The sequence below is a fragment of the Bacillus rossius genome, chromosome 1, assembly GCF_032445375.1.
Source record: "Bacillus rossius redtenbacheri isolate Brsri chromosome 1, Brsri_v3, whole genome shotgun sequence".
Lineage (NCBI taxonomy): Eukaryota > Metazoa > Arthropoda > Insecta > Phasmatodea > Bacillidae > Bacillus > Bacillus rossius.
The window spans coordinates 271,622,878-271,648,028 of record NC_086330.1 but is presented as its reverse complement, the minus strand read 5'-3'; the positions used below and the strand labels follow the sequence as shown (position 1 = coordinate 271,648,028).

The window sequence follows — 25,151 nt, the reverse complement described above, 5'->3', positions numbered from 1 at the left end:
TATTGTTATAATAGCAGTGTTCAAATATTCATGCAAATGTACATATATGATTAAGGTTAAAAGTTTAAACCTATAGTTACCAAAAAAAAATTAAAATTACTGACCAAGATTTACACTTAGATGTTTGCCAATCCACAGTAGCATTTTAATTCTTTATTAAGGCTTTTGATGTGAATTGTATGAATTCATAGGTCAGAAGTTGGAAAATATTTCGACACTTCAAAAGAAAAAAAGCTTGACAAAGCTGGTTGAATGAGCAAAATGATAATGTCGCGACAGCGTGAAGATATGTTTCCTTTCTGAATGTTTTTGTGAGGACATGAAGTAACATGTGACTAGCAATGATATATTTTGAACATATGTTTCTACTTTTCACTCGGATCAAGGTAAGTTAAGGAAAAACAGTCAACAACCTAAGACAATATCAAGCAGCTATTTGATGAGTTACCATGCTATTCTAATTTCGTAAAGTAAAGGCCCTCAAAAATTACAAAAATGAAGTAAGGACAAAAGCATGGCTGTTGTAAGAAACAGCCCAGCATTTCCTGGAGTGATTTCGCAAAACCACGGAAAGCCTGACAGGTTAATCGGGCAGGGATTCGAACCCTGGCCCGCCGGATTGCGAGTCGTGTCTCCACAGCGCCACCCTGCTCCATGACGAGACTGTTCACTGAAAATATTTAACTTTGTGTGAACTGTGGATATGGACTTTCTGAATTTGGCACCACAACTTGAGTGCTCCTACAGCGTTTCTCATCCTTTGATTGCAGTTAACATTTTTATGGACTCTCTTTCCAATGAACAATATCTACTATTAGTGCTTTCCTTGTTTCGATTTGCTCTGTTACCAGATATACCTAAAAAGCACAAAAGATTTAGACACAACATTATAATTGAAATAAATTTTTTCTTAAAATATAATAAAAATTTATAATATGAGTAACATTTGGAATTCGAATTTTAGAAATACATTTTCTATTTACATTTTATAAATTATATTATACAATTAATACTTTTAAGGACACAAAGCTAAAAAAGATGCCATTCTGTTTCCAACGATTCTGTCATGAAAATATGTTTTACAAGATACACATAACATTAAAAATTTTGACTCTTGACTATAGCACATAGGTGAGAGTAAACAATATTGGACCACTTTTGACAACATGGCACATATCACTGAATCCTGTCAAGATATAAAAATTAAACATGACTCATAACATAGCTTGATTCAGTAGCTGGATAATATCAAATTGCTAATATTGTAGCATAGTTGGAACTAGTAAAAATAATTATTTTTGTAAGGTTATCAATCTGTCCTATTAACGCAACTGGTATCTTAAATTGGACCACCATGACCCTAAATTGTACCAAATCTAAAAAAAATTATAAGTAATCAAAAACATACACAGTTTAGGATCGTTATAATTTATATTTAACCTTTAAATGTAATCAGTCTTTCAAAAAGGAACAATATTACTTTAGGAAGTCTTTGGAAATCTTACTTAACATGAACAAAATATCTCAAGCTTTCTAACATATTGTAAAGTCATTAGAAACTCAAAACTATCAAATAATATACTATAATAACTCTCTGAATAGGATGATGATGATGATGATGGTAATAATAATAACAATCATCACTTATGTCAGGGTTTGTGGTAAAGGTCACATGAAGCATTCTCTTGCACCACACGCATTGCAGCCACGCCACTTGAGGTCCACTTTTGACGAAGTATTGCTTACCGCACGAAGCACACACATTTTTGTCATCTTCATCATCATCATCATCATCATCATCATCATCATCATCATCATCATCATCATCATCATCATCTAGTTCAATTACATCATCAGAAACATTTGAACTCCTGGAAATTGAGCTTTTTTATTTCAACGTCATCTGCACTACCTTTTGTTCATTAGTGTTCGATGTTTTAGTTGCACTTTTTTTTTGCTTTGTCGGCTTTTCCTTTTTGTTGGAAACTTTATTCTAAAGATAATTTATACAAGGATGATGTTATTTCAGCAGCTTTTTGTACTTTATTCTCTGGAACAGGTAACAAAATTGTTAGTGATATTGTAATTTCTTCTTTAGTTGACGTGGAGGGCTGGGGTTCCAAAGTATCATGCAGTTGATTTTCAACATTTTCCTTTTCTTTCGTAGAACTTGAAGCCGGTGGAATCAATTCATCTCTCAATTCACTTTGATGTTCATTAAGGACATCTGCTGCTTTAACCACTTAACATGTTAACCCGATTTAACTCGGGTTATATAAAGTGTTAATTTTATGCTAACCTGAGTATACTCGTGACACAATTCACTTTGCTGTCCTTCGTTATGTATCCCGAATATTTCCGTCGTGTTTCTTCGCTCTTGCAGTTTACTTTTTTCCGTGTAGATTGCGGCACATATCGAATATCTGTGTACACTTCAAGCTTTGTAACGAGATGGCAGCTCTGAGCGCTTGCCGACACGCAAGATGATAAGCGTGTTCATGAAACATTAGTAACTTACACCTGTTTGTTTACAAATATTTAGTTTATTATTTCCTTGACAGGGTGCAGTATCTATTTAGATTTCATTACCTTACCGTGCCCAGTCCAGTGATCAGAGACAATAGCAATGGTACTGTTTTTTCCCGAGTTTTGCGGCACTCAAGTAGACAATTTCTTTCATTTTCGTATGCGTATTTCATAAATAATTGTATGAATATATAAACTGAATATTTTATTTTTATTTTAATTGAGTTTTGTCATGGATATTGCCATACGTTTGGCGATGTTTTCTTTTGTATTCGGGTACGAATGTACTCTATTCATGTACATTTTTTTCGTATTGGGACATTTTTATGTTTTTTTTTTTCCAGACTGTGTGTGACAAATAATGTATACTTATGTAAATTTTGTTTCATGTATATTATTAATTGTATTGATGTTATTTAACATTTTGGCCATTTATTACTGGCATACGTATTTTTGGAATACATATAATTTTTTTTTTACTCTTCATTAGTGTATATTGTATAATCTTTTTGCATCAACATTTTGTAAGGATTTTTTCCTACAAATAATATGTTATTACTTAATGCAAACGTAATTAATAACTCGAAATAAAATTGATTCTAAAATATGACAAAATATTACATGATTTGCATTTCCGCTGCAAGAATAACATATTTAAGCCGACATAATGACTGGGCGAGATAACTCGGGATAAATATGTGGTAAAATTATTGTCCTTCATATTTCATAAACAAACAAATTTAAAAAAAAAGGCCAACTGTTGTTCGTTACATTTCTAATGTACTTTTCTATTTAGTAATAAAAAAAAGTGATTTTTTCGTAACAGCTTTTGAAAATGTTATTGGAATGTTAAGTGGTTAAATAGGTGTGATCTGAACATGTTTCTGTCTACTGGCCAAACTCCAGCACAGCAAAATCCATTTGTCACTTTGAGTGACTTGTCTTCTGGGGTTTGTCTGAAGCCATTTCTCTACTCTTTGCATGTAAAAGGTGCTAAATGACTTTAAGAACGACAGATTCAAAGATTGCAAGTAATGTGTGGTGTGCCCAGGAAGTTGAACCATAATTATCCCTTTTTCTCTTGCCAGTGTTAGCGCTTCAATGTTTCTTGTGTGGGTCGTATGACCATCCAACAGAAGCAACACCTTTTTTGTCTTGTGTTGACTTTACAATGACAATGAAATGCTTAAGCCACTCCACAAATAAAGTCAAATTAATTTAGCCAGTGTCCGAGATTGTGAAAACGCTGTCGGCTGGGGCGCCATCAGCTAAACTAAATTCCGCAGTTGTGTTGATCCCATGCTCGTCAATTGTCACTGATCCAATTTGTCTTTTACCTTTTAAGCCCACAACATTATGGGTTTTTTGTTTACTGTCGAAATACCTGTCTCGTATACACTGAAGATGTTTGTTACTGGCCTGGATTGAATTATCGTCCACAATATTCTCAAGTAAATCATACAAACTGGACACGTTCTCACGATTAAATCCTTTTATTCTATTAAGTGAAGTACTCTCAGGTTGACAATGACTGATTTTTGGTTTTTTTTTCTTAAAAGCATAGAACCAATGCTTTCTCTCCATTCTCTATTAAATGAATAAGGGATTTTATTGTGTTCTGCAATTTGGTAAGCTAAATGCAGCACATCGTTAATCATTAAACCTAACATGTGGTTTTCCAGAAACAAAAGATGGTCTACAAGTTCCTTTTCCTGTTCAATGGAGAAAATGGATGTCTTGCTGTATGAGTAATATCATTATTAGTATTTTTTTACATAGTTTAGCATGACGAAAAATGGTTGCTTTTTTGCACTTTTTAATGTCTGGAGATTATATTGATGCCAATTTCTTTTCTCATAGGCCTACAATGCTCTTTGTAAGGTTTCTTTATTCCATTTAGTATATTCCTTTTTACTCTAGCCATCAGCATTCGCTATCTGAAATATTTAAAATCAATGTAATTTTTAAAACAAAAAAAGTTGCATAAATTGGACCGGTACAATTTAGGAACTCGAGAGTGGTCCGAAATAAGGAAAATGGTAGATTTTCAATTCGTCGTGAAAAATAAGAACATAACCTCTACAGATGTGTTCGTTAAGCAGTACTTAAAACAGTATAAAACAAGCTCTCTTATGAAATATTTTACAAAATCATGACCTACCATTATGACGAACAACCTAACTAGACAACAAAAGAAAAAATTAACATCAATACAGCCCCAAAACAATTTTTTTCCTTCACAGTCGTAATGTCTGTCCAACGTCGATAGAAAATGGCGGACTGTTAGTGCCGCTGCAGTCACCTCTTTTTTGTTGCCAGTGAAAATAAAAAAAAAGTGTAATTTGGTAGAACCACAACGTGGTACAATTTAAGTGCCGGTTTAATATTAGTATATGCCTTGTCCTTAATAATGACCGAATGCTACAAATATTTCACCTGTGAGATAATAACTGGAGTTTAGAACTTATATATATATATATATATATATATATATATATATATATATTTCAGAATGTATAAAACTGTAATAATACTGTCAACAACACTATTTATAAAAATCAACAAATAAAGTTAACAAAAAATGATTATAATTTACGATGGTACACAAAATAAGAACTGTCGAGTTAACAAGCCGGACAGTATCAGACTGGCAACGTTGGTGTCATTTGCTCTGCACTGCAATCTAAGCATGAGACAGAAGACTGTAGCAGCCGCTGGATGCACGGCCAGTGCGGCTGTGTCATCCAAGTACTAACAGAGATTAGTTCCTCGCCCAAGTCAAGGAGAAGATGAAGCAGGTAAGTAAGTGAGTGAGTGACCTTGGAGATGATGTGCGGGTCGATGGCCAGGACGATGATGAAGGGGGCGGTGGAGTCGGAGAAGAGCATGTGCACGGCATCCAGCACCAGCAGCACCTTGTCCTGCTCGCAGCTGTCCAGGCCGTCCACCACGACCACCAGCCGCGTCTGCTGGGACGTGAAGCTGCCCAGGCACTTCACCTGCGTGCCATTAGCAGTTCCTACAGTACTCTACATCATCACAGCTGCTGTATCACACACTACACTGTACCCTTCAATAAAAGTGATTGGCATTACTACTAAGAGAATTTCCTTGCTCCTTTAACGACGTGAAAGAGAAAGAGAGGGAAGGAACGAATAAAATTAAAAAGAGAGCAAGAGATGAAAAAAGAGAAAGCAAAAAGATAAAAGAGAAAATTGAAAAAAGAGAAAAGGCAGAAAAGAGAGCATACATAAAAAAATAGATATGAAGCATACGAGATAGAGCAAGAAAAATAACAAAAGAGAGCAAGTGAGCGAAGGAACAAGCCACACATGCACAAACACATAAAGGACACACAACTGACAAAAAAAAAAACACACAGATTTTCTAGACTTGTGGCAACCCTAAAATGGCATATCAACTAAAACTTCAATATTTTTTTTTTTTTTTTTAATTTTTGATGTTTATTTTTCGTCTGCAAGATTATTATGGACAGAAAACACTGAAACAATGTAGAAGTCATGAAGTCATGGCCTGTAGCAAGAAGCTGGAGTGATTATGGGACAGCTCGTAAAACGAGACTAGGATTGCAAGTGCAAGAATGCAGACGGCTCCACCTGACGCACGCACCATGTCCGTCATGAGCGCCACCTCCTGGCGTAGCGACTGCAGGAAGCCCTCCGACTTGAGCGTGTCGAGGCGCGCGATGGCACGGCGCAGGTGGGAGCGCTGGGAGAAGAGCAGGGCCTGTAGCACGCGCGCCCAGGTGTAGGCGTTGGCAACCACTGCCGTCGCCAGCGCGGCCCCGACCGTGACCAGCACGATGTGCGCCGTCGTGCGGTCGAGCGCCGGAGCTCTAGAACCCGGCGGGCCGATCGCATCCTTCCGGTCCGACCGTCCAGACCCGTATCCCTGCGTATCCGGAGCGCTCGCCTGTGATGAAGCCGATGTGTTTCCCGCTCCCGCCTGGCTCGGCGGCGACACGGGCGGGTGTGCCGTGCTCTCCCTGCACACCCGATCATCAACACATCAGCCCTGAGCTGCTCAAGCTATTTACAGTGACAGCAAGGTCACGTGAGACAGTAACTCATTGACGACAGAACAGGAATATCTGGGAAGAAAAATCTGTACCTTGGGCTGTTGTAATGACACATCCTAGCATTCACCTTGAGTGATTTTGAAAAAAAATCACACACACACACACAACCTGTAAAACCAAAATCAAGATGGCCGGACTTGGTTTCAAGCCCAAATACTCTGGAATACGAGTTTAGTGTCTTACCACCTCACTTCATGACAGCTTTTGTAATTGATAATTTGAAATGCTTACACTGAATTAATGATAAATGACAGAAATTTTATAGGGATCTAAAAGTGTATAATTAAAAGTGATAAATCCTTCAAACTAAGGTATTTCATAATGAAATTCCACAATGTGTGTATACAACATCATTACAATTTCACCTATGCAGGAGGAAACATAGTACATAACATTAGCTTCTTATCTGATCACTTGCCCCACAACATAAATCATCAACATACATAAAAAAAAAAAAATAGAAACACAATTAGGTTTTGTAACACATTTCCACCATACAAAAACATTCCTCCCTACATAACAATAAAATAAACATTTTGCACATGTCACGGGAAAGAATAAAGAAAAAGTTGACTAGACATCCAAAAGAGCATATTAAAAAAGTACACAAGGATATCTAAAATGTTTATTAGTTAAACCTTTGAGTAAAACTATTAGCATTGATTCTTATGTTACTAGAGAAGTAGATATTCAACCAAAACTTACAATAACAAATTAATTTTACTGCCTAAGGGTGTGTGTGATTACACAAATTAAATACAGTAAAGCCAATCTATATTAAATAAATAAGGTAAGTAGGAAAATAATCACATTCTGATGGTGCAAATGCAACAACACATACCTCCATAATAAAAATCACATCACCATAATACACAAATTCATATTAGAAAATTTGTTGAGGTGTAAAATTCGTGGTATTGAACATCTGAATTCAAACAATTTTTCATTGTGCTTTTTTCAGAATATATTTAAGTTTTCGGATTGTAGCAGTTGGCTACACTGTCGGTCGGTATAGGTAGCGCTCCCATCGTCTTCCTCCCCTTTTCCCCCTCCACCCTATAGTCTCCTTCCCTCCCTCCATCCCCACTCCCATCTACTCCCTCCATTCCCGCCGCGATTTTAGCGCGCCTAGTGGCGTAGTTTCAGAGGCCTATATAAACTCCAGATTTTGCATGTTTTGCCACTGTCTGCTTGCTCTTCGGAGTGATCGACAGTCCGTCGGGCATTAGGCGATGTTAGGCTTAAACACGGTGAATCTATGCTAGTGGTAATATCAATGGGGTCTCGCTCGCCGTCGTTAGGTTTCGGAAGGTTATTATGTCCGTATCCGGTCAGATGGTAGTAGGTTCAGTTATGTTATGGTTACCTACCGTATCGCTTCGTTGTTATTTAGTGCAAACTTGAATACTAGTTGTTTGAATTTCTCTCTTTTATGGCACTCGCGTCGCGCTCAGTAAGGCTTACTTACATCAAACTCTTGTCGGTAGTAGATGCGCCAGAGTTCGTGTTTCCTTGCTTATGATTGTAGCTTCATTCACGTCACTGCCCGACGTACTTCCGTGCAGACGTCTGATATATTTCAAGTCAGTAGTAGGTTTAATGATAGAGTTGTAGAACGGGTGTTTGGTCCATTTAAATTTGTATTGCTCTGAAATCGATATATATATATATATATCGGCTATGTCGTTATTTCCTAAAATCACGATAGGTATAAGAATATACTGACGTAAGCTGAAAGAATACGTTGTACCTTATATCATGTTAGTCATGAATAGCCATCTGTTTAATACAGTTCAGAGGTCTTGCGCAAGTAACGTTCGTCCTATTGGATAAAGTTGTGTGTATTTGATTTTTTCTGCACTATTATTTCAGCAGACTATTATCTTATGTTTTATACGAAGGTTATGCTCGTAATCTAAACTGCGTATTATGTAAATTATTTGTATCTCATACCCTCTTTATTAGCAGTAAGATTTCACGTGTAAATGAAGTTGATTGCAAATTTATTGGACTATGAAAATATCGGAAATGAATCACGAAAACCACGTTATCATATTGTAAACACTTAAGTAAAAGATTTAAGGCGATTGAAATATACAAATATACAAAATGTATAATGCAAAGAATTCTATGTTTGTGGCCATGTGCCAAATTGACTCATGAATAATTTATTATGCACGGAATTGTTACTACAGCCCAATTGGTATATTGAGCTAGTGTGTGCAGCTTATTATCATCAGTATTGTTATTATTTATGTCCTTTATCTAAAATTGTACTTATATATATATATACCTGTTTCGTCTATAATAAAATGTTATTTTTGGTAACTTTGGATTTACTTCAAAACCTTACTGCGCCTTAAATAAGGGTAATAGAACCCTTTATTTTTTCTTCTTGTTACACTATGTATTGCAGTTAGGGATTGGTAGGGACCATTCTCAACCCTCCCCCCCGCTGCAAGGACTGCGCAACTCTGCTTTTAAGGCAGCTCCAAGGTTTTGTTCTTTGGTTTCATGATGGCCGTGAGCGGTGCGACGAGCGGTGTGAGTTGGGTCTACCGACTCCACCGTGAAGATTTGGTGCGGTACTTGGAAGAAAATCAACTCCCTTCCGAGCCTTCCGATACTGTGGCCGCGCTTCGTGCGCGACTTATTCGCTTTATGCGCGAGGCGGCCGAGCCGAGTGGTGACATCACAGCCGAGACTCCTGGGACGCAGACTTCTCCTAGCGTGAGTCCCGTTTCCGATCCCTTTTCCTTAAAATTGTATTTCAGTGTTTTAAAATCCCTTCCGCCATTGGAGGGCTCTGACGTAAAAAGTATTTTAGACTTTTTCCTTAGTGCTGACAGATTAAGTAAATTCTAAATTGAGTTTGGTACCCGTAGGATCTCTGATGAAAGGGTTATTAACTAAGTGTACAGGTACTTATGTTAGCCGTCTCACTGAAGCTATAATACAGGGAAAAGATTTCAACACTTTTAAATCTGAAGTCATTCGTTCTGTGTGCCCTCCCCGCGTCATGGACGCATGTCGTCGTGATCTAGTACTTAGGTTTCAAAAACCTGATGAGTCGGTCCCGCAATTTGTGGATAACGTACTTGCCTATGCAGGCGTGTTGGAACTAGAATATAATGAGGGAGATTTAGTCCAACTCATATTAGGTAATGTGGCGCCACGAGTTATAAGTTTGTCTAGTATGCTCATGCCTCCTTCAACTTTCGACTCCTTGCGCTCGTGGGCAAGTGAGGTGGAAGCACGCCTTTCTTCCGCAAACAAGTACGACGTTGAGTATGCTGCCAAAGGAGAAGTTACATCTAACACGAACAAAGGACACAGCTCGATCACATTGTCTAAAGAATCCTACAGTAAGCCGGTTATGGATGTTAATAAACATAAAGGGGTAAACTATTACAAAACAAACCAGTACCATGACAGAAATCAGCGGTTATTTGCGACTGAAAGTGGTAGTCGTGAATCTCGCGTTCCGTCAGACAGAGGCAGTTCGCCCTGTGTAAGTTACCCCGCGGCGCGCGTGGCCGATAGTCGTGCGAACGCCGCCCAGCCAGCTCGCCAGGTACAGGATGTGCATGAATTCCGCCACACTCGTTGCGCCAATTGTTGTCAGTTTGGGCATTCAGTGGAAACCTGTGACAAGGTGCGTGTCAGTTTGAATGACCGCAAATGCTTTTCTTGTAAGGCGATTGGACACTATCGTAATAAGTGTCCTTTAAACTGGCAGTGACAGGTCGGAAAAGAGGTAGACTCTGTCGTTTTCTAAAAAAATCCTCTGTTAGTAGTTATTTACATTACCTACCGGTACAGATACATAATCATTTTTTTTCCGCCTTGGTTGACACTGGGGCTTCACGCTCAGTAATAAGTGAAAATTTTCTACAAAGGTTAATTACCCTTTTTCCTCATTTATTTCCGCAACATAAATTTACTGCTGACTCTATTAATATTTGTGTCGCAAATGGGCAATGTTTAAAGTCAGACAAAGCTGTGATATTACATTTCAAAATAAAGCATTTTTCGTGGGATTGGAAATTTTCTGTTGTACCCAACATCACACCAGAGTTTATAATTGGTTTAGATTTTTTGGGGAAAACAAGGTGTATCTTGGATTTAGATCAACATGAGCTGCATTTTGGCTTTAACCCTAACGTTAAGGTACCCTTGAGGTTTGAGTCATCAAATAATTTTGTCATGGAATGTCGTGATATTGAGAGCACGGACCACCAGTCTGCCATTAGGTCTATCATTCAGAAGTTTTCCGATGTTATTACGACTAAGATAGGTAACTGTGACATTTTACCTTATAGGTTTTACCTAAAAGACGAAAATCCTGTGCGTAGTAAGCGATATAGTTGTTCACCACCTAAGTTACAGGCAATGCGTGACATTGTCAATAAGCTACTTTCAGCCGGTGTCATTTCAAAGTCTACATCAAATTTTAGCACTCCAACCTTTTTAGTCCGAAAGAAAGATGGCGTCAGTTGGCGCATGGCGCACAACTATATTCCTTTAAACAAAAAAATTGCCTATGAGGACGTTTACCCGTTACCAACTATCGAGAGCGCCTTGCAACATCTGGGAAAGGCAAAGTTCTACTCAGTCATAGACTTAAACAATAGTTTTCATCAGTGTTATTTAGATCCGGGCTGTCGTAAATATACCGCCTTCTCCACTCCTTTCGGGCACTATGAGTTTAATCGCATTCCCATGGGTGTCAGCTTTGGTAGCCAAGCAATGAGCAGAATTTTGGATCACATTTTAGCAGACGTAAAATATAAATTTGTGTTCAACTACATCGATGACATAATCATATACAGTAATTCTTTTGAGGAACATTTACAACACATCACTGAAGTTCTTACAAGGTTGCGTGCAGCACATCTCACTGTTAATCCTAATAAAGTTGAGTTTGGTCAAACCTCAGTTAAATTTTTAGGGTTTATTATTTCACAGGGTAATTTAATCATGGATCCGACAAAAATTTCTTCTATTGTACAGTTTCCCAGACCGACTAATGTAAAAGGTATACAAATATTTTTAGGGATGATCGGATATTTTTCTCGCTTTATTGAAAATTATTCAGCAATTTGCGCACCCCTAAACCAACTACGTAAAAAGAATGCAGAATTCTGCTGGGGAGCAGATCAGGAAAACTCATTTTAAACCTTAAAACAATGTATAACCACTCCGCCCATCCTAATCTTACCAGATTTTAACAAAAGATTTGCCGTACAAGTGGATGCTTCTTCGGTAGCATTAGGAGCTGTCATAGGCCATTTGAAGGAAAATAAAATCAGGCCCATAGCATACGCAAGTCGTTCCTTGTCCGACGCAGAAAAAAGTCTAGGAATTTACGAAAAGGAAGCCTTAGCATGCTTATTTGCCCTAGAAAAATTTGAAGGTTATCTTGATTCAGCAGAATTTGATCTTTTCACTGATAACCGGGCACTGTCCTGGCTGTTTAACCACCCTCACCAGTTAGGGAAACTAGGTAGGTGGATCCTCAGGCTATCTAGGTTTCGGTTTCAAATTCATCATATTCAAGGAAAGGAAAATATTATTGCAGATTCCTTATCGCGGATGTTTTGCCCAGGCGAGTTTGAACAAATTACAGATACCCCAGATAATCCGGTCCATAGCGATCAGTTACTTGCCTATAAATTACAGCTGGAATCCTACTTTAATATTAAAGAATGTCAAAAACAAGATCCCTTATGCCAACAGATTTTTAAAGACCTTCAGGCTAAGAAAGTTATACCATTTGTATTGGAGCAGGGCTTAATATATTTCACTGGTGTATCCGGAAAAGCTCGTCGAGCTGTGGTCCCAAATTTGTTAAGGCCCATGGTTCTATCATATTTCCATGCTTCAGTGTTTGGCTGTCATCTAGGGATTGACAAAACGTATCGTCGTATCGCCGCTCATTTATACTGGCCAAATTTACAGGAGGAGGTGCGTCAGTTCGTTCGTTGCTGTGAGGATTGCCAAATCTCTAAACCCCCACATAATTCTAAGATAGGATTATATGCAGCTGACCCTCCAGTTGCTCCATGGCAGGTGATCCACATAGACATTTTTGGTCCTCTTACCCGTTCAAAAAAGGGGAATATTTGCATTCTGGTTATTATGGACATTTTTACTAAATTTGTAATCCTTCTACCCCTTAAGAACATGAAAGCAGAAACAATTGTTAAAGCCCTAAATGATCAAGTCTTTAAATTATTTGGTCCCCCATGTGTGGTCGTCTCAGACAATGCCCCTTATTTCCAGTCTGGTTGTTACAAAAATTTCCTGTTTGAGTGGGCTGTCAAGCCTGTGTACAGTTCCCCTTATTTTCCGCAGGGTAATCAGGTTGAACGCGTAAATAAAGTTTTAAAGAGTATTCTAATTTCATATTATCGGGGAGATCAGAGTTTGTGGGATTCTGATTTATCTTTCATTAATGTTGGTTTAAATTCCGCCCTTCATTCCTCTACCGGATATCCTCCCAGCACCTTATTCCTAGGGCGTGAACTCCTGCATCCCCTGTTGAATCTATGGGGTCTGCCTCCCATCGATTCCGTCTTGGATGAACGCCAGCTTGAACAGACTTTAGAGTCAGCTACATTTAATTTGAGTAAAGCTAGAGCTCGTTTGGCTAAAGTGTATAACCAAAATCGCACCGCCCCTCGTTTTGAAATCGGCGATTTAGTGTTATGTCGAAATTATCAGTTACCCAAGGCAGCTTCCCAGCTAAATGTTAAATTATTGGCACCCTTCGAAGGGCCATATAGTGTGGATAGGTACCTGGGCGCAAATACATTATTGTTAAAAAGCTGTAAGTTTAAAAAGAAATTCCGCAAAGCCCATGTATCCCAGGTTAAGCTGTTTGTCACTTGAATATTGTTGTGGGCAATTCTTCTTTGCTTCTGATTAGAGTTTTGTTAGGTTTAGTTTATAGGAGTTTATTTCAAGTGTTGTATGTTGTTGTGTTATTTGGGTGTCTGGTGTTTGCGGCTCCCCTTGTCCCTTTTCAGATGACGCGTCATTTCATCTTCCTCAACCTAAGCGCTGTCAGACCGACCTTCGCCTCGTCAGTTTTCTGCCTGCGACTTCTCGGGAGACGTCCCTACAAGTTCAAAGGATCTTCACCCCCTCCTGACCTGCGACCTGCCTGTTGAGATCTTGCTTCTGTCTTCTGGAGCTCTGTCGGATACTGCTGCGTCTGCTCTACTGGGTGCCAGTGTTTGATGCAGTAGTGTGATGGTGACCCACCGGACATCTCCGCCTCTACTCACGCCAGCTCCGTGGAAATGGTTCGTGGTGGAATCCTGCCGTCGAGCTGTCCAAGACAGTCATGACTACGAGCCCTGGAGGGGTGCATGCTATAACTATCAGTTTCTTCGTCAGACTTTTGCTACTGGACATTGTGGATTTCGTCGAATTCTAAAGGTCACCATGTTTATGAGCACTGAAACATTGTCCTACTGAGATTCGTCTTACGTCAATTGATGTGTTTGCAAGGTCGTCGTCAGATCTCCAGGCAAGGGTCAGTCAGGGAGGGGGGATTGTAGCAGTTGGCTACACTGTCGGTCGGTATAGGTAGCGCTCCCATCGTCTTCCTCCCCTTTTCCCCCTCCACCCTATAGTCTCCTTCACTCCCTCCATCCCCACTCCCATCTACTCCCTCCATCCCCGCCGCGATTTTAGCGCGCCTAGTGGCGTAGTTTCAGAGGCCTATATAAACTCCAGATTTTGCATGTTTTGCCACTGTCTGCTTGCTCTTCGGAGTGATCGACAGTCCGTCGGGCATTAGGCGATGTTAGGCTTAAACACTGTGAATCTATGCTAGTGGTAATATCGATGGGGTCTCGCTCGCCGTCGTTAGGTTTCGGAAGGTTATTATGTCCGTATCCGGTCAGATGGTAGTAGGTTCAGTTATGTTATGGTTACCTACCGTATCGCTTCGTTGTTATTTAGTGCAAACTTGAATACTAGTTGTTTGAATTTCTCTCTTTTATGGCACTCGCATCGCGCTCAGTAAGGCTTACTTACATCAAACTCTTGTCGGTAGTAGATGCGCCAGAGTTCGTGTTTCCTTGCTTATGATTGTAGCTTCATTCACGTCACTGCCCGACGTACTTCCGTGCAGACGTCTGATATATTTCAAGTCAGTAGTAGGTTTAATGATAGAGTTGTAGAACGGGCGTTTGGCCCATTTAAATTTGTATTGCTCTGAAATCGATATATATATATATATATCGGCTATGTCGTTATTTCCTAAAATCACGATAGGTATAAGAATATACTGACGTAAGCTGAAAGAATACGTTGTACCTTATATCATGTTAGTCATGAATAGCCATCTGTTTAATACAGTTCAGAGGTCTTGCGCAAGTAACGTTCGTCCTATTGGATAAAGTTGTGTGTATTTGATTTTTTCTGCACTATTATTTCATCAGACTATTATCTTATGTTTTATACGAAGGTTATGCTCGTAATCTAAACTGCGTATTATGTAAATTATTTGTATCTCATACCCTCTTTATTAGCAGTAAGATTTCACGTGTAAATGCGGTTGATTGCAAATTTATTGGACTATGAAAATATCGGAAATGAATCACGAAAACCACGTTATCATATTGTAAACACTTAAGTAAAAGATTTAAGGCGATTGAAATATACAAATATACAAAATGTATAATGCAAAGAATTCTATGTTTGTGGCCATGTGCCAAATTGACTCATGAATAATTTATTATGCACGGAATTGTTACTACAGCCCAATTGGTATATTGAGCTAGTGTGTGCAGCTTATTATCATCAGTATTGTTATTATTTATGTCCTTTATCTAAAATTGTACTTATATATATATATATACCTGTTTCGTCTATAATAAAATGTTATTTTTGGTAACTTTGGATTTACTTCAAAACCTTACTGCGCCTTAAATAAGGGTAATAGAACCCTTTATTTTTTCTTCTTGTTACACTATGTATTGCAGTTAGGGATTGGTAGGGACCATTCTCAACCCTCTCCCCCGCTGCAGGCTGATATTCCCCCCCCCCCCCCCCCCCCCCCACACACACACACATGTTTTAAGATGAGTGATGATGCATCTGCATAATTAATATATAATAAGATTATAACATGCTACAACCTCAGACAACTACAATAGCTGAAAATTAATATTATTTCTGATTATGATAAAAATTTAGTTTGTAGATATGAAACTTAAACTTAATCAAAATAATTGTGTTTGTACATGTAATATTTTAAAAATAGTAGTAGATTTGGAAAAGACCAAAATAATATTTTTTTTTTAAATTGTTGTACGTCTGCCTGTTAAATGGTTACGGTATTACATAAAAAGAACTCTTAAAAGAATTTTGGTATAATTTAGCAGGACAATAATATATGCAGTGAAGAAATGTACAACTTATAATCAACAAGTTTCATTGTTTCTGAAGTACCATCTTTTTCTCAGAATTTCTCTTGAAATATTCATCATATTTCTTTAACTACACCTGCGAAAATTCACGAGAACAGCCAGTAGTTACTCACGCCTGGCTCTTGTAGACGTCGAGGTCCGCGAGGTAGAGCGTCAGCACGCACGCCCCAACCAGCACGCAGCTCAGCCCCAGCGCGAACACGACCGCATACGGCACACAGCACATGCGCCGCCACCGCCAGCTCGACGCTGACTTTACTGCGCACGGCGTCACACACACCTCACAGTACTGTGTACACGTGTACCTCTCCCCCTCTTCTTTCTCTCAATCATTAATAAAAAATAATATTATTGTAAGTTTTACCATACTTGAATTTAATTTATGCATGATTTTATTTACAAAAGGTGAATGTCTATTTTGTTTCATTAATCTTCTTAAAAGAGTACAGTAACCCTACAATGCTGCATACGAGATTTTAATGGTCAACCATGCATCACTGCTACCAACTTCCAAGCACACCCATCAGTATTCACAGTTATGCAAGCATGCACCCCCTTTCCCAGATGCTTTAAAATAGAAAAGAGTTTAATACAGTCCTGTTATAATTACTTTTTTTTTTGTGTACTATGTAGTATGGAGCCTCCATCACAATATGTATACACTTATTATGGGAAAATCAAATTATTGCAAAATTCACAAATTGTCAAAATAAATTAATAAAATTATCAAAAAGTACATGGTTCTTCATTAAAAATTTTAAGCTGCATCAAACTTTCCTGTAATCTGCAGCAACAAAGTGTTTAGAACACACCGCACGTGCTCTGAGAAATGTACTTACGCGATCATCCCTGCAAAAAATTGCATGTGGACAGGCATTTATGAACATGTTGTGAGTGGGTTGCAATGTTGTGAAGTACGACGGGTATGCCGTGCATGTAATTCTGGTCATGGGATGCAGAATTAGTGTGGTGACTTATGTGTGGGCAATGTGAGGATACAGGATTTACTATGTCGCAAAAATCGCAAGTGAATGCGTGGCCGGTCGTGATGAGGTTGTTCAGGGTGGCCACAGAAATGTAGAAATGAAATTCCCTGACTTTTCCAGGTTTTCCCTGACTATGCAAAAACAATTCCCTGACAATTTTTTTTAATTTAGACAACCGTGATTGCGATTTTATAAATAAATTTTAAAATGAGAAATATAGGATCTCTGTTGTTAGCAGTTTTGTTAAGATTCTTTGGCATAAAAATTTCAACAGTTATAAAAACAATAAAAAATTAATAAGACCATGCAGTATCTAAAAGTATTAAACATTTGAAAAGTAAAAATTGTTACAACCAAGCAATGCAAATATTTAGGCCTGACAAAGAAGCACAAAGATCACTGTGAAATTTTAGGTTGACACTGGGACCATCCATAGAGATTTGCAGAATTTTGCACAAATTTATTTCTGACAGTGTCTCAGTGAATGCTTTCAGCAGATCTTCAGCTGTGGCATGATTAAAAAATGCTGAGTTGAAGTACCTAGTTGAAACCTGGCAGCTCTGTTCTCTCCAAAATCTCACCACTATATCCATTTGTCCAAGTTCGGAAGTCTTATTTAATGATTCATCAAACCCCACAACTATTTCAGTACACTGGAATATGTATTTCACTAATTCATTATGTAAATAAGGAGCTATGCCATGTAATATAATGTACCCAATTTTTGTTCTTTGCAGTTGCAGTTTTTTGGCAACTGATGAGCCTGGGAACATCATATGCATCACAGTCACATCACTTGCTGCACAACGCAAAGACTTATGTGATAAAACTGTTTGCATGCACCACAAAACTTCAGCCCTAGTCACCTCCTCATTTAAAACAAACGTGTTTATCCCAGACAGTGGCATTTTGCAAAGAGCTGTAGATTCCACAACTGACTGTTCACAATTTTTCTCAGGTTGAATTTTACTGACAACCCCCGACTGGTCACCAAGAACAGTACCATCAGAAACAATAGTAGAAGTATACAACATGGAGGATGACTGTGAAGCAGAATTACCACGCACTAGTAGAAGGCTTTGGCTTACAAGAAAAGTATATACCCAAGTTACAACTGCTACGTTTGGAATATTCTTCTGCTTGCCTGTGTTTTTCACCATTCATGTGACTTGTGAGTGCACGTTTTCCCATGTTGCTGAGGGAGAATGTTTTCTGACACAGCGAACAACGAGCATAATTACTTCCGGTTTTAGGTCGTTCCAACCACAAACAAAATCTCTCATCTTGAAGCCAATCATCTTTGAAATTTGAAGTCTTTCTTGGAAATACCATGTTTCAGGGTCTCAAATTATTCGCAACTTACCATGAAACTGTTAACGAACTTTCCCTAAATTGTCATTTTTAAACTATGAAAATTTCGTCAAACTTTAAATACTGAAACACGAAATTTTACGCAATCTTTTCACGTGTAAACAAACAAATCGAACGTCTGTCACGTCTGTATAAAAATAGGTTAGCTAACTCTCTGAACAGCTAGCCAGCCATGTTTGACGTTTCATAATCCCCATTTACGATTCCTAAGAAGTAGCTCACTGCAGTAATAATCACTTCAAACACTACGTCTAACGAACACTACCCCTACAACTCCGTCGTAATAATTTCCGCAACACCAGAAATAGGTACTTTACAAGTGTACACAAAGGCAAATAAGCCAATATGGCGAATGGCGATCCCAGCCAAAACCGAAAGAAATGTTTAAATTAACCCAACCACCGGCTTTTCATTTCCTTTTGATTTTCATTGCAGTGTTTTAACACATCAATTATTAAACCTTTTATTTTAGAAAAATCCCTACCAAATAATATGCATGATATAAGCGAAAATAAGAACTGAAAATATGCTGCCAAACAAAGTAGCCATTTGATTTTGTAGATTTCTTAGAACGTGCTTAAAAACAAGTACATTTGTTGGCAAAACCGAGAGCAGAAAAAACATACACACCAAATTATTATGGTACTGGTGTGCGATATTTAGCATGTAAAAAGAGATCTACGATAGTTATTCAAGTTGCACGCAAGCCATTGTTTTCGTACTGTTGAACGAGAACAGCACGTAAGAACTGGTTTACCGGTACGCATTACATTTTTTGGCAACACCGAGAGCATAAAAACCATACACAACAAATTATTATGGTAGTGGTGTGCGACATTCAGCATGTAAAAAGAGATCTACGATAGTTATTCATGTTGCACGCAAGCCATTGTTTTCGTACTGTCGAACGAGAACAGCACGTAAGAACTGGTTTACGGTACACATTCTAACATAACATGGCATATTCAAAGTTAATAATGCACGGTACAAGAGAAAATTTTCCCTGACCTCTCAGGCGATTCCCTGACTTTTCCATATTTTCCCTGACCATTTCTAAAATCCCTGACTTTTCCCGGTTTTCCTGGTTTTCCCGGTCTGTGGCCACCCTGTTGTTTCCATGCGAACAAAGGAACTGTGCCCTGCTATGGTAAACACATATCTTCAAGTTTCCCTTCTTCCATAATAAATAAAAAATAATCAACTCCCTATAGTTCTGTAACTGGAAGTAAAAATCATTAAAAATAACAGAAAATCTATAGCACTTGTAGCACTGCATGACTTTGGCTATGTTTGGACTTGAGTGAATATATTGTGACTGAGACACTATGTATCTAGGAAGACTACGAGTGAATTTGAATTTCCTGCGCTACTAGCTACGGCAGCACCACTAGCTACGGTAGCGCCACTTGCATCTGCTGGCAGTCCAGCAATCCACAGTCAGTCATTGTTATTGTGCCGTTGGGGGAAGTCGTTCCATCATGACTATGGAGTGTAAAGTTCATAGTCAAAACATTCTATCTAGAATCTTTAACTTAAAGAGTTATATTTATCATGTTAAAGACCTTACACAACGTTCATGGTGCACATGTGATTATTAATACTTAATCTTAATGTGACAATTGTCTAACCATCACAGTTTCTGTGCCCGGATACTATCTGTAAACTCCAGCAATGCTGAGGGGAGATGACCACGCAAGATGATTCTATGATGGTCCACCATTGCCTTCCACTACACAGAGGAAGGGACAACACAACACCCAGTGCCTAACTAGGAAACATCAATTTTCTACAAAGTGACCCACCCCAGACCTCCCAGCATTTGTCTGAAGCATTTTCGAGAACCAATGGAAAAATGTTAATCAGCACAGCCTTAAAAAGGATTTGAACCCTGTTCCTGTGGAATTGCACCCCCTTGCGCCATTTAAAAATTTTGAAGCATCTCGGAAACTCCAACTCTACAATAAATTTTCCAAACCATTTTTTGTTTCTTTTATTTTCAGAACCATGTGTTTCTCTTTGCAATGAACAATATGGTATTAGTTTGAAAGTGATATTGTGGAAAACTGCTAAATTACAAATAATAATATTCCAATCCTTAAACACCATATAAAATTTAGTATTTCCAAGATTTCATATTTGAGGAAAAAAATTATAAGAGAAATATTTAAAAAAAAATAAATTCTGAAATCAAAACACTAACACCCATGTGGTTAACAAGGACTACATTATTTACCTACTTCTACAGAAAGTATTAAAGAAATGTTTGTATCTGATACTAGCTACAGGCCTCTCAGAAGGTTTGTTTAGCTCATCAGGGAACATGTATTAAAGAAAAATAAATTGTTTGTATCATAAACATGTAAGTATGCCTTTTTTAATCATAAAAATTTTAACTGAATGGATTGAATGTTTCTTCAGAACTTACAGCGCTCGGCACTGCTTCTACCTGGCTACTCCTAATTGTCTGTGTTCATGCTGAGGCACTCACTGGCTCGAGGGCGGAACGCTCGGTACAGCCGCGTGCTGACGGCCCCGCACTCCTTCTCTATGGCGTCGTACAGTGAGCCCAGCATCTGCACCAGGCTGTTCTCCCCCCCTGTCGTGCTGCTGACACGCGTGTGGTCCGTGAACAGGAACCTGCCGGCACAGCACACGCATCACAGGCTTGCCACCACCACCACCACCATGACTCCCCAATCACCCTACCTCTTACAAAAAAAAAAAACTGTGTGCATGGAGTCCAAGCACAACAGAAGTGAAAATTCTTGCTTATTAGGTACAGATAGAGAAAAATTATTAGTATTATTTTATTGAATTAGAGATAATAATTGAGAATAGTAAGGATGCTGGTATGATCTCAAATTTAAAAAAAAAACACTCCCAATCAAATATAAATTACATTTATAAAGTCCATCTCACACCTTTTGACTTTTCAAATCACAGTGTTCACATATCAAAAATAAATAACACTTATAAAGCTAACCTCTTTTTCTATATATCTTTCTTACATTTTTAGTCAAACTATTCACATACAAATTAATAGTACTTATAAAGTTAAAAGCACAAATCAGCAACTCTTTTTGACGTGAATAAATAAACGTAGATTCCTTAAATTAAATAAAAGAAATATGGTAGCATCAATTGTTAGCCATTACAAAAACTGAGGAAAGAACTAACAAAAGCAGCTTTACGAGAAATCCGTAGCATCACTACTGCATCATTTCTTCTTCTCCCCTTCTGGCCCTTACAACTAGCATATAGATGCTACGCTATGTACCTATCACCCCCTCCCCCTCCTTTGCCCTGCCATCAACCCATTCAACCACTAGTGCATACGTCGGAGTGGTGTCGCCGCTGTCACTCTCTCCTCATCTACCAGTTCCCCCACTACATACCTAACTACATCAATAAAAACCTAAAGCATGAAATGCATTATACCAGCAAAAATATTTACACACGTAATTAAAATAATACGTACATGAAAGAATAATATTTTCATGCGAAGATGGCCCGTGGTATGGTGCACAACAATAAACTCAAAACCAGTTGTGTTGCCCTCCGCCCAATACTCCCTTAAGTCAGGGGGCATCAGGCGCATGTGGGACCCTACCGCCGCAACCTGCCTATCCCTGCAGCATGGCAGGCAGGGTTCAACCTAAGCCGCACGCCACCACGTGGAGCCCGCTCAAGGCTGCTCCAGCGATCACCGCCCATGCCAATGACCCCGGAGTGGGGATAGCTCAATGCCCCAACCCCAAGAAACAACCGCACATACACAAGTGTGCGAGTAAGCAAGAGCACAAGAGCCTAAAAGTGCGAAGGTGTGAATGCTCAAATGTGTGAGTGGGCAAATACGCAAGTGCGCGAGTGCGCAAAATGGCAAGAGCACTAGTGTGTGCAAGTGTGTAAAAGTATGCCAAATTTTCCAAAAATATGAAAATGTGCAAAAGTGTGTAAAATTTTCTAAAGGTGTGCAAGTGTGCAAAAGTTTGCACAAGTGTGTGTACGATTGTGTGCAAAAGTGTGCAAAAATGTATGCAAAAGTGAGAAAAAATATGTGCACAAGTGTGCAAAAGTTTGCAAGTAAGCAAAGGGTGAAAAAGTGTGTACAAGTGTGTGCAAGTGTGTGTGAAAAAGTGTGTGCAAAAGTGAATGCAAAAGTGTGAGCAAAAGTGTGTGCCATGCCGTCTTGTTCTCTGCCGGTTCCCGCACAATGTACCTAACTATTCCCCCTCCTCTCCTCCTCTCACTGTCCCCCCCCCCCTTATCAAGCTCATTCCCCCCATGCGATCGGAATTTTCGTAACGCTAGAAAATTATTACCCTCTCAGCAAAGAAGTTTCACTTCAAAAAATCTATACTAGAAAATATAATTAATGTCCCAAAAACAATCAAAGCCAGAGCTAAAAATTATGAACATGTATATATGCTACTGACCCCACATCACCAGTCTTGTCACGTAACGAATTACCAGAGTTCTGATCAGGGGCATAGACAGGAATTCAATTTCCTATGGGCGATTAGCCGATAATGTTTTGGCTTATTTGCCAAAAATTTTATACCATTTGTTTTTCATAAGTGCTATTTCACATATTGCAAAACTTGCAAGAAAATATCCTAAGTACAATTACAGAATTAAAAAAATACCACTTTTCGATCAATTTTTTCTTTTAATAATGATGTTACTGAAAACTAATTTTTCACATGCATGAGTTCAGTTTTACAGGAGTGGTTTTATTTTAATCAAAAAACATACTTTTGTCTCTATTTATTCATGTTTTTTTTTTTTTTAAATAATATCTATAATAATGCCTATAAAAATTTAATGTCAATAAATTTTAGTATTTTTTTCTTTGTAATGCTAAAATTTTAGCATGTATAAATCCAAACTTAAAAACCAAAGGCTAATACAGCTAAACTATTATTTGGCAAAATTCACACAAATGAATCAAATAAACATAAAGAAGAAACATATTAAGAGTTCACAGAAATAAATAAAATTTATTTCAGCATTCAAAACTTGAGAAAAATATATACTAAAATCATTTAAATATGATATAGCACTAACATACACAGGCAACTACAAAAAATCAAAAACAATAAAAAAAGTATTTATTAACAAAATAAAAAATCCTAAAAGTTTGCGATCTTTTTTTACAGGCCACACAAAAATAGTAAAATACATAAAAACTTCTTATTACTTCTTATTATTCTTTGATTATGGTTTGCTTTAAAGATATTGCCTAACCTTACTGATAAAACTACTTAATTAATGGAATTTTTACTCGAATCTAAGCTGCAGTCTAATGTAAGACACATTCTTTTTTTAATCATTACAGTGAGTTAATGTGGTGTGAGATCCAGCACTAAAAAGATTATGACACAGGAACGAAAATGGAGTAAGTAGAAGCACTCAATTAAAAAGGTCTTCAGTTGAAAAATGTAGAAACCTTCAAGTATCTAGGAAGACTATTGGAGGGAAGGGGCAAAACAAGGAGGAAATTGTAAGGAGAGGACAACAAGTGGCTGCATTCTACAGGTGTGCGAGAGATTTGGTATGGAAGAGGGAGGTGCCATTAAAATGCAAATAAGTGTTGTACAATGCCTATATTGTGCCCATAGTTACTTGAGCAGAGACTTTGACAGAGGATAAGAGAGGTGCTGTGAAGATCAGTGCAGTAGGAATGAAGTTTATGAGGACTATGTTGGCAGTTATGAGGTGAGACAGGATCAGGAATGAAATGGTGCAAGAAAGAGCAGGAGTACCGAACTTGAATGAGATCTTTGAAAAAGCAAGACTGAGATGGTATGCTGTACTAGTCGACCTTGCATTTGTTTGGCTGCTTCAACCTTAAATAAGACGATGTTGTTCTTCCATAATAACAGTTCACTCAATAACACCTCGGTTGCTTGTACCACATCCTGAGTTACAGTATTACTAAATAACCTGCCGTATTTTGATTTATGACAAACGTTGATGAGTTTACCTGATAAATTAGCATATGTTTACTATTGTAAACTGCATTCCATTTTCAAAACAATAAACTCAATTAAAAGGTATATCTAAGAATTAAAAAAAAATTCAGTGTATGTAAGATGCCATTGATTGTAAAACAACCCATTTACTGAGCTCAAAGAGTAAATATGAGTCTTAGAATTGAGTTAAATTCGGTGAAAAACCAACAATCTCAAGCAGGAAAGGTGAACAGAGTGTTAAAACAAGCCTTATTACTGCAGACAGTGCCAAAAGGTACATGCAGATGTGCAACACAACCGAGCAAGATGCAGAAGCGCACGCACCTGATTGGTTGGGCAGACATGGCATCATTCCAGGTGGCTCCTGGTGGATGGCAGAATGTGACTTGCAGCACCAACTTCAGGGCGTTCATCCGGCGCGTGAGGTGCAGGTGGAAGTTGTACGGCCAGCTCCAGTCGTACCTGCGAGACAACCACCACCTCTAGCCCCCTCGTCCTCACCATTACCACTCACAGGCCACACTGTGCAACGCTTCTATTTCAACATTTACTTAACATTGAAAATACAAGTTTGCACTGATGGGTTGGACTTCAAATTTCCCGAATCCAAATGTTGAATTTAAATTTAGACCTTGAATATGAATTTTGGTCTCAAGGAGAAAAAATAAAATATGTATATAAGAAATAAAAGATATTAACAAGTAAAGTGTTAAAACAGCTAACCCCCAACGAAGTAAATACACAAACA

At 38.2% G+C, this 25,151-nt stretch overlaps 1 protein-coding gene across 10 annotated transcripts in view; it reads right to left on the bottom strand.

Annotated features, from left to right (window-relative positions):
- Positions 1-25,151, bottom strand: part of LOC134527598 (kinase D-interacting substrate of 220 kDa) — a 354,998-nt gene that overhangs the window by 75,206 nt on the left and 254,641 nt on the right. For all 10 annotated transcript variants that reach the window (XM_063360420.1, XM_063360425.1, XM_063360428.1 and 7 more), the window contains 5 exons: positions 24,728-24,865; positions 20,917-21,065; positions 16,185-16,329; positions 6,157-6,532; positions 5,346-5,525 (listed from right to left, as the gene is read on the bottom strand). In XM_063360420.1, the coding sequence (XP_063216490.1) occupies positions 5,346-5,525; positions 6,157-6,532; positions 16,185-16,329; positions 20,917-21,065; positions 24,728-24,865 (988 nt within the window). The remainder of the gene's footprint in view (positions 1-5,345; positions 5,526-6,156; positions 6,533-16,184; positions 16,330-20,916; positions 21,066-24,727; positions 24,866-25,151) is intronic.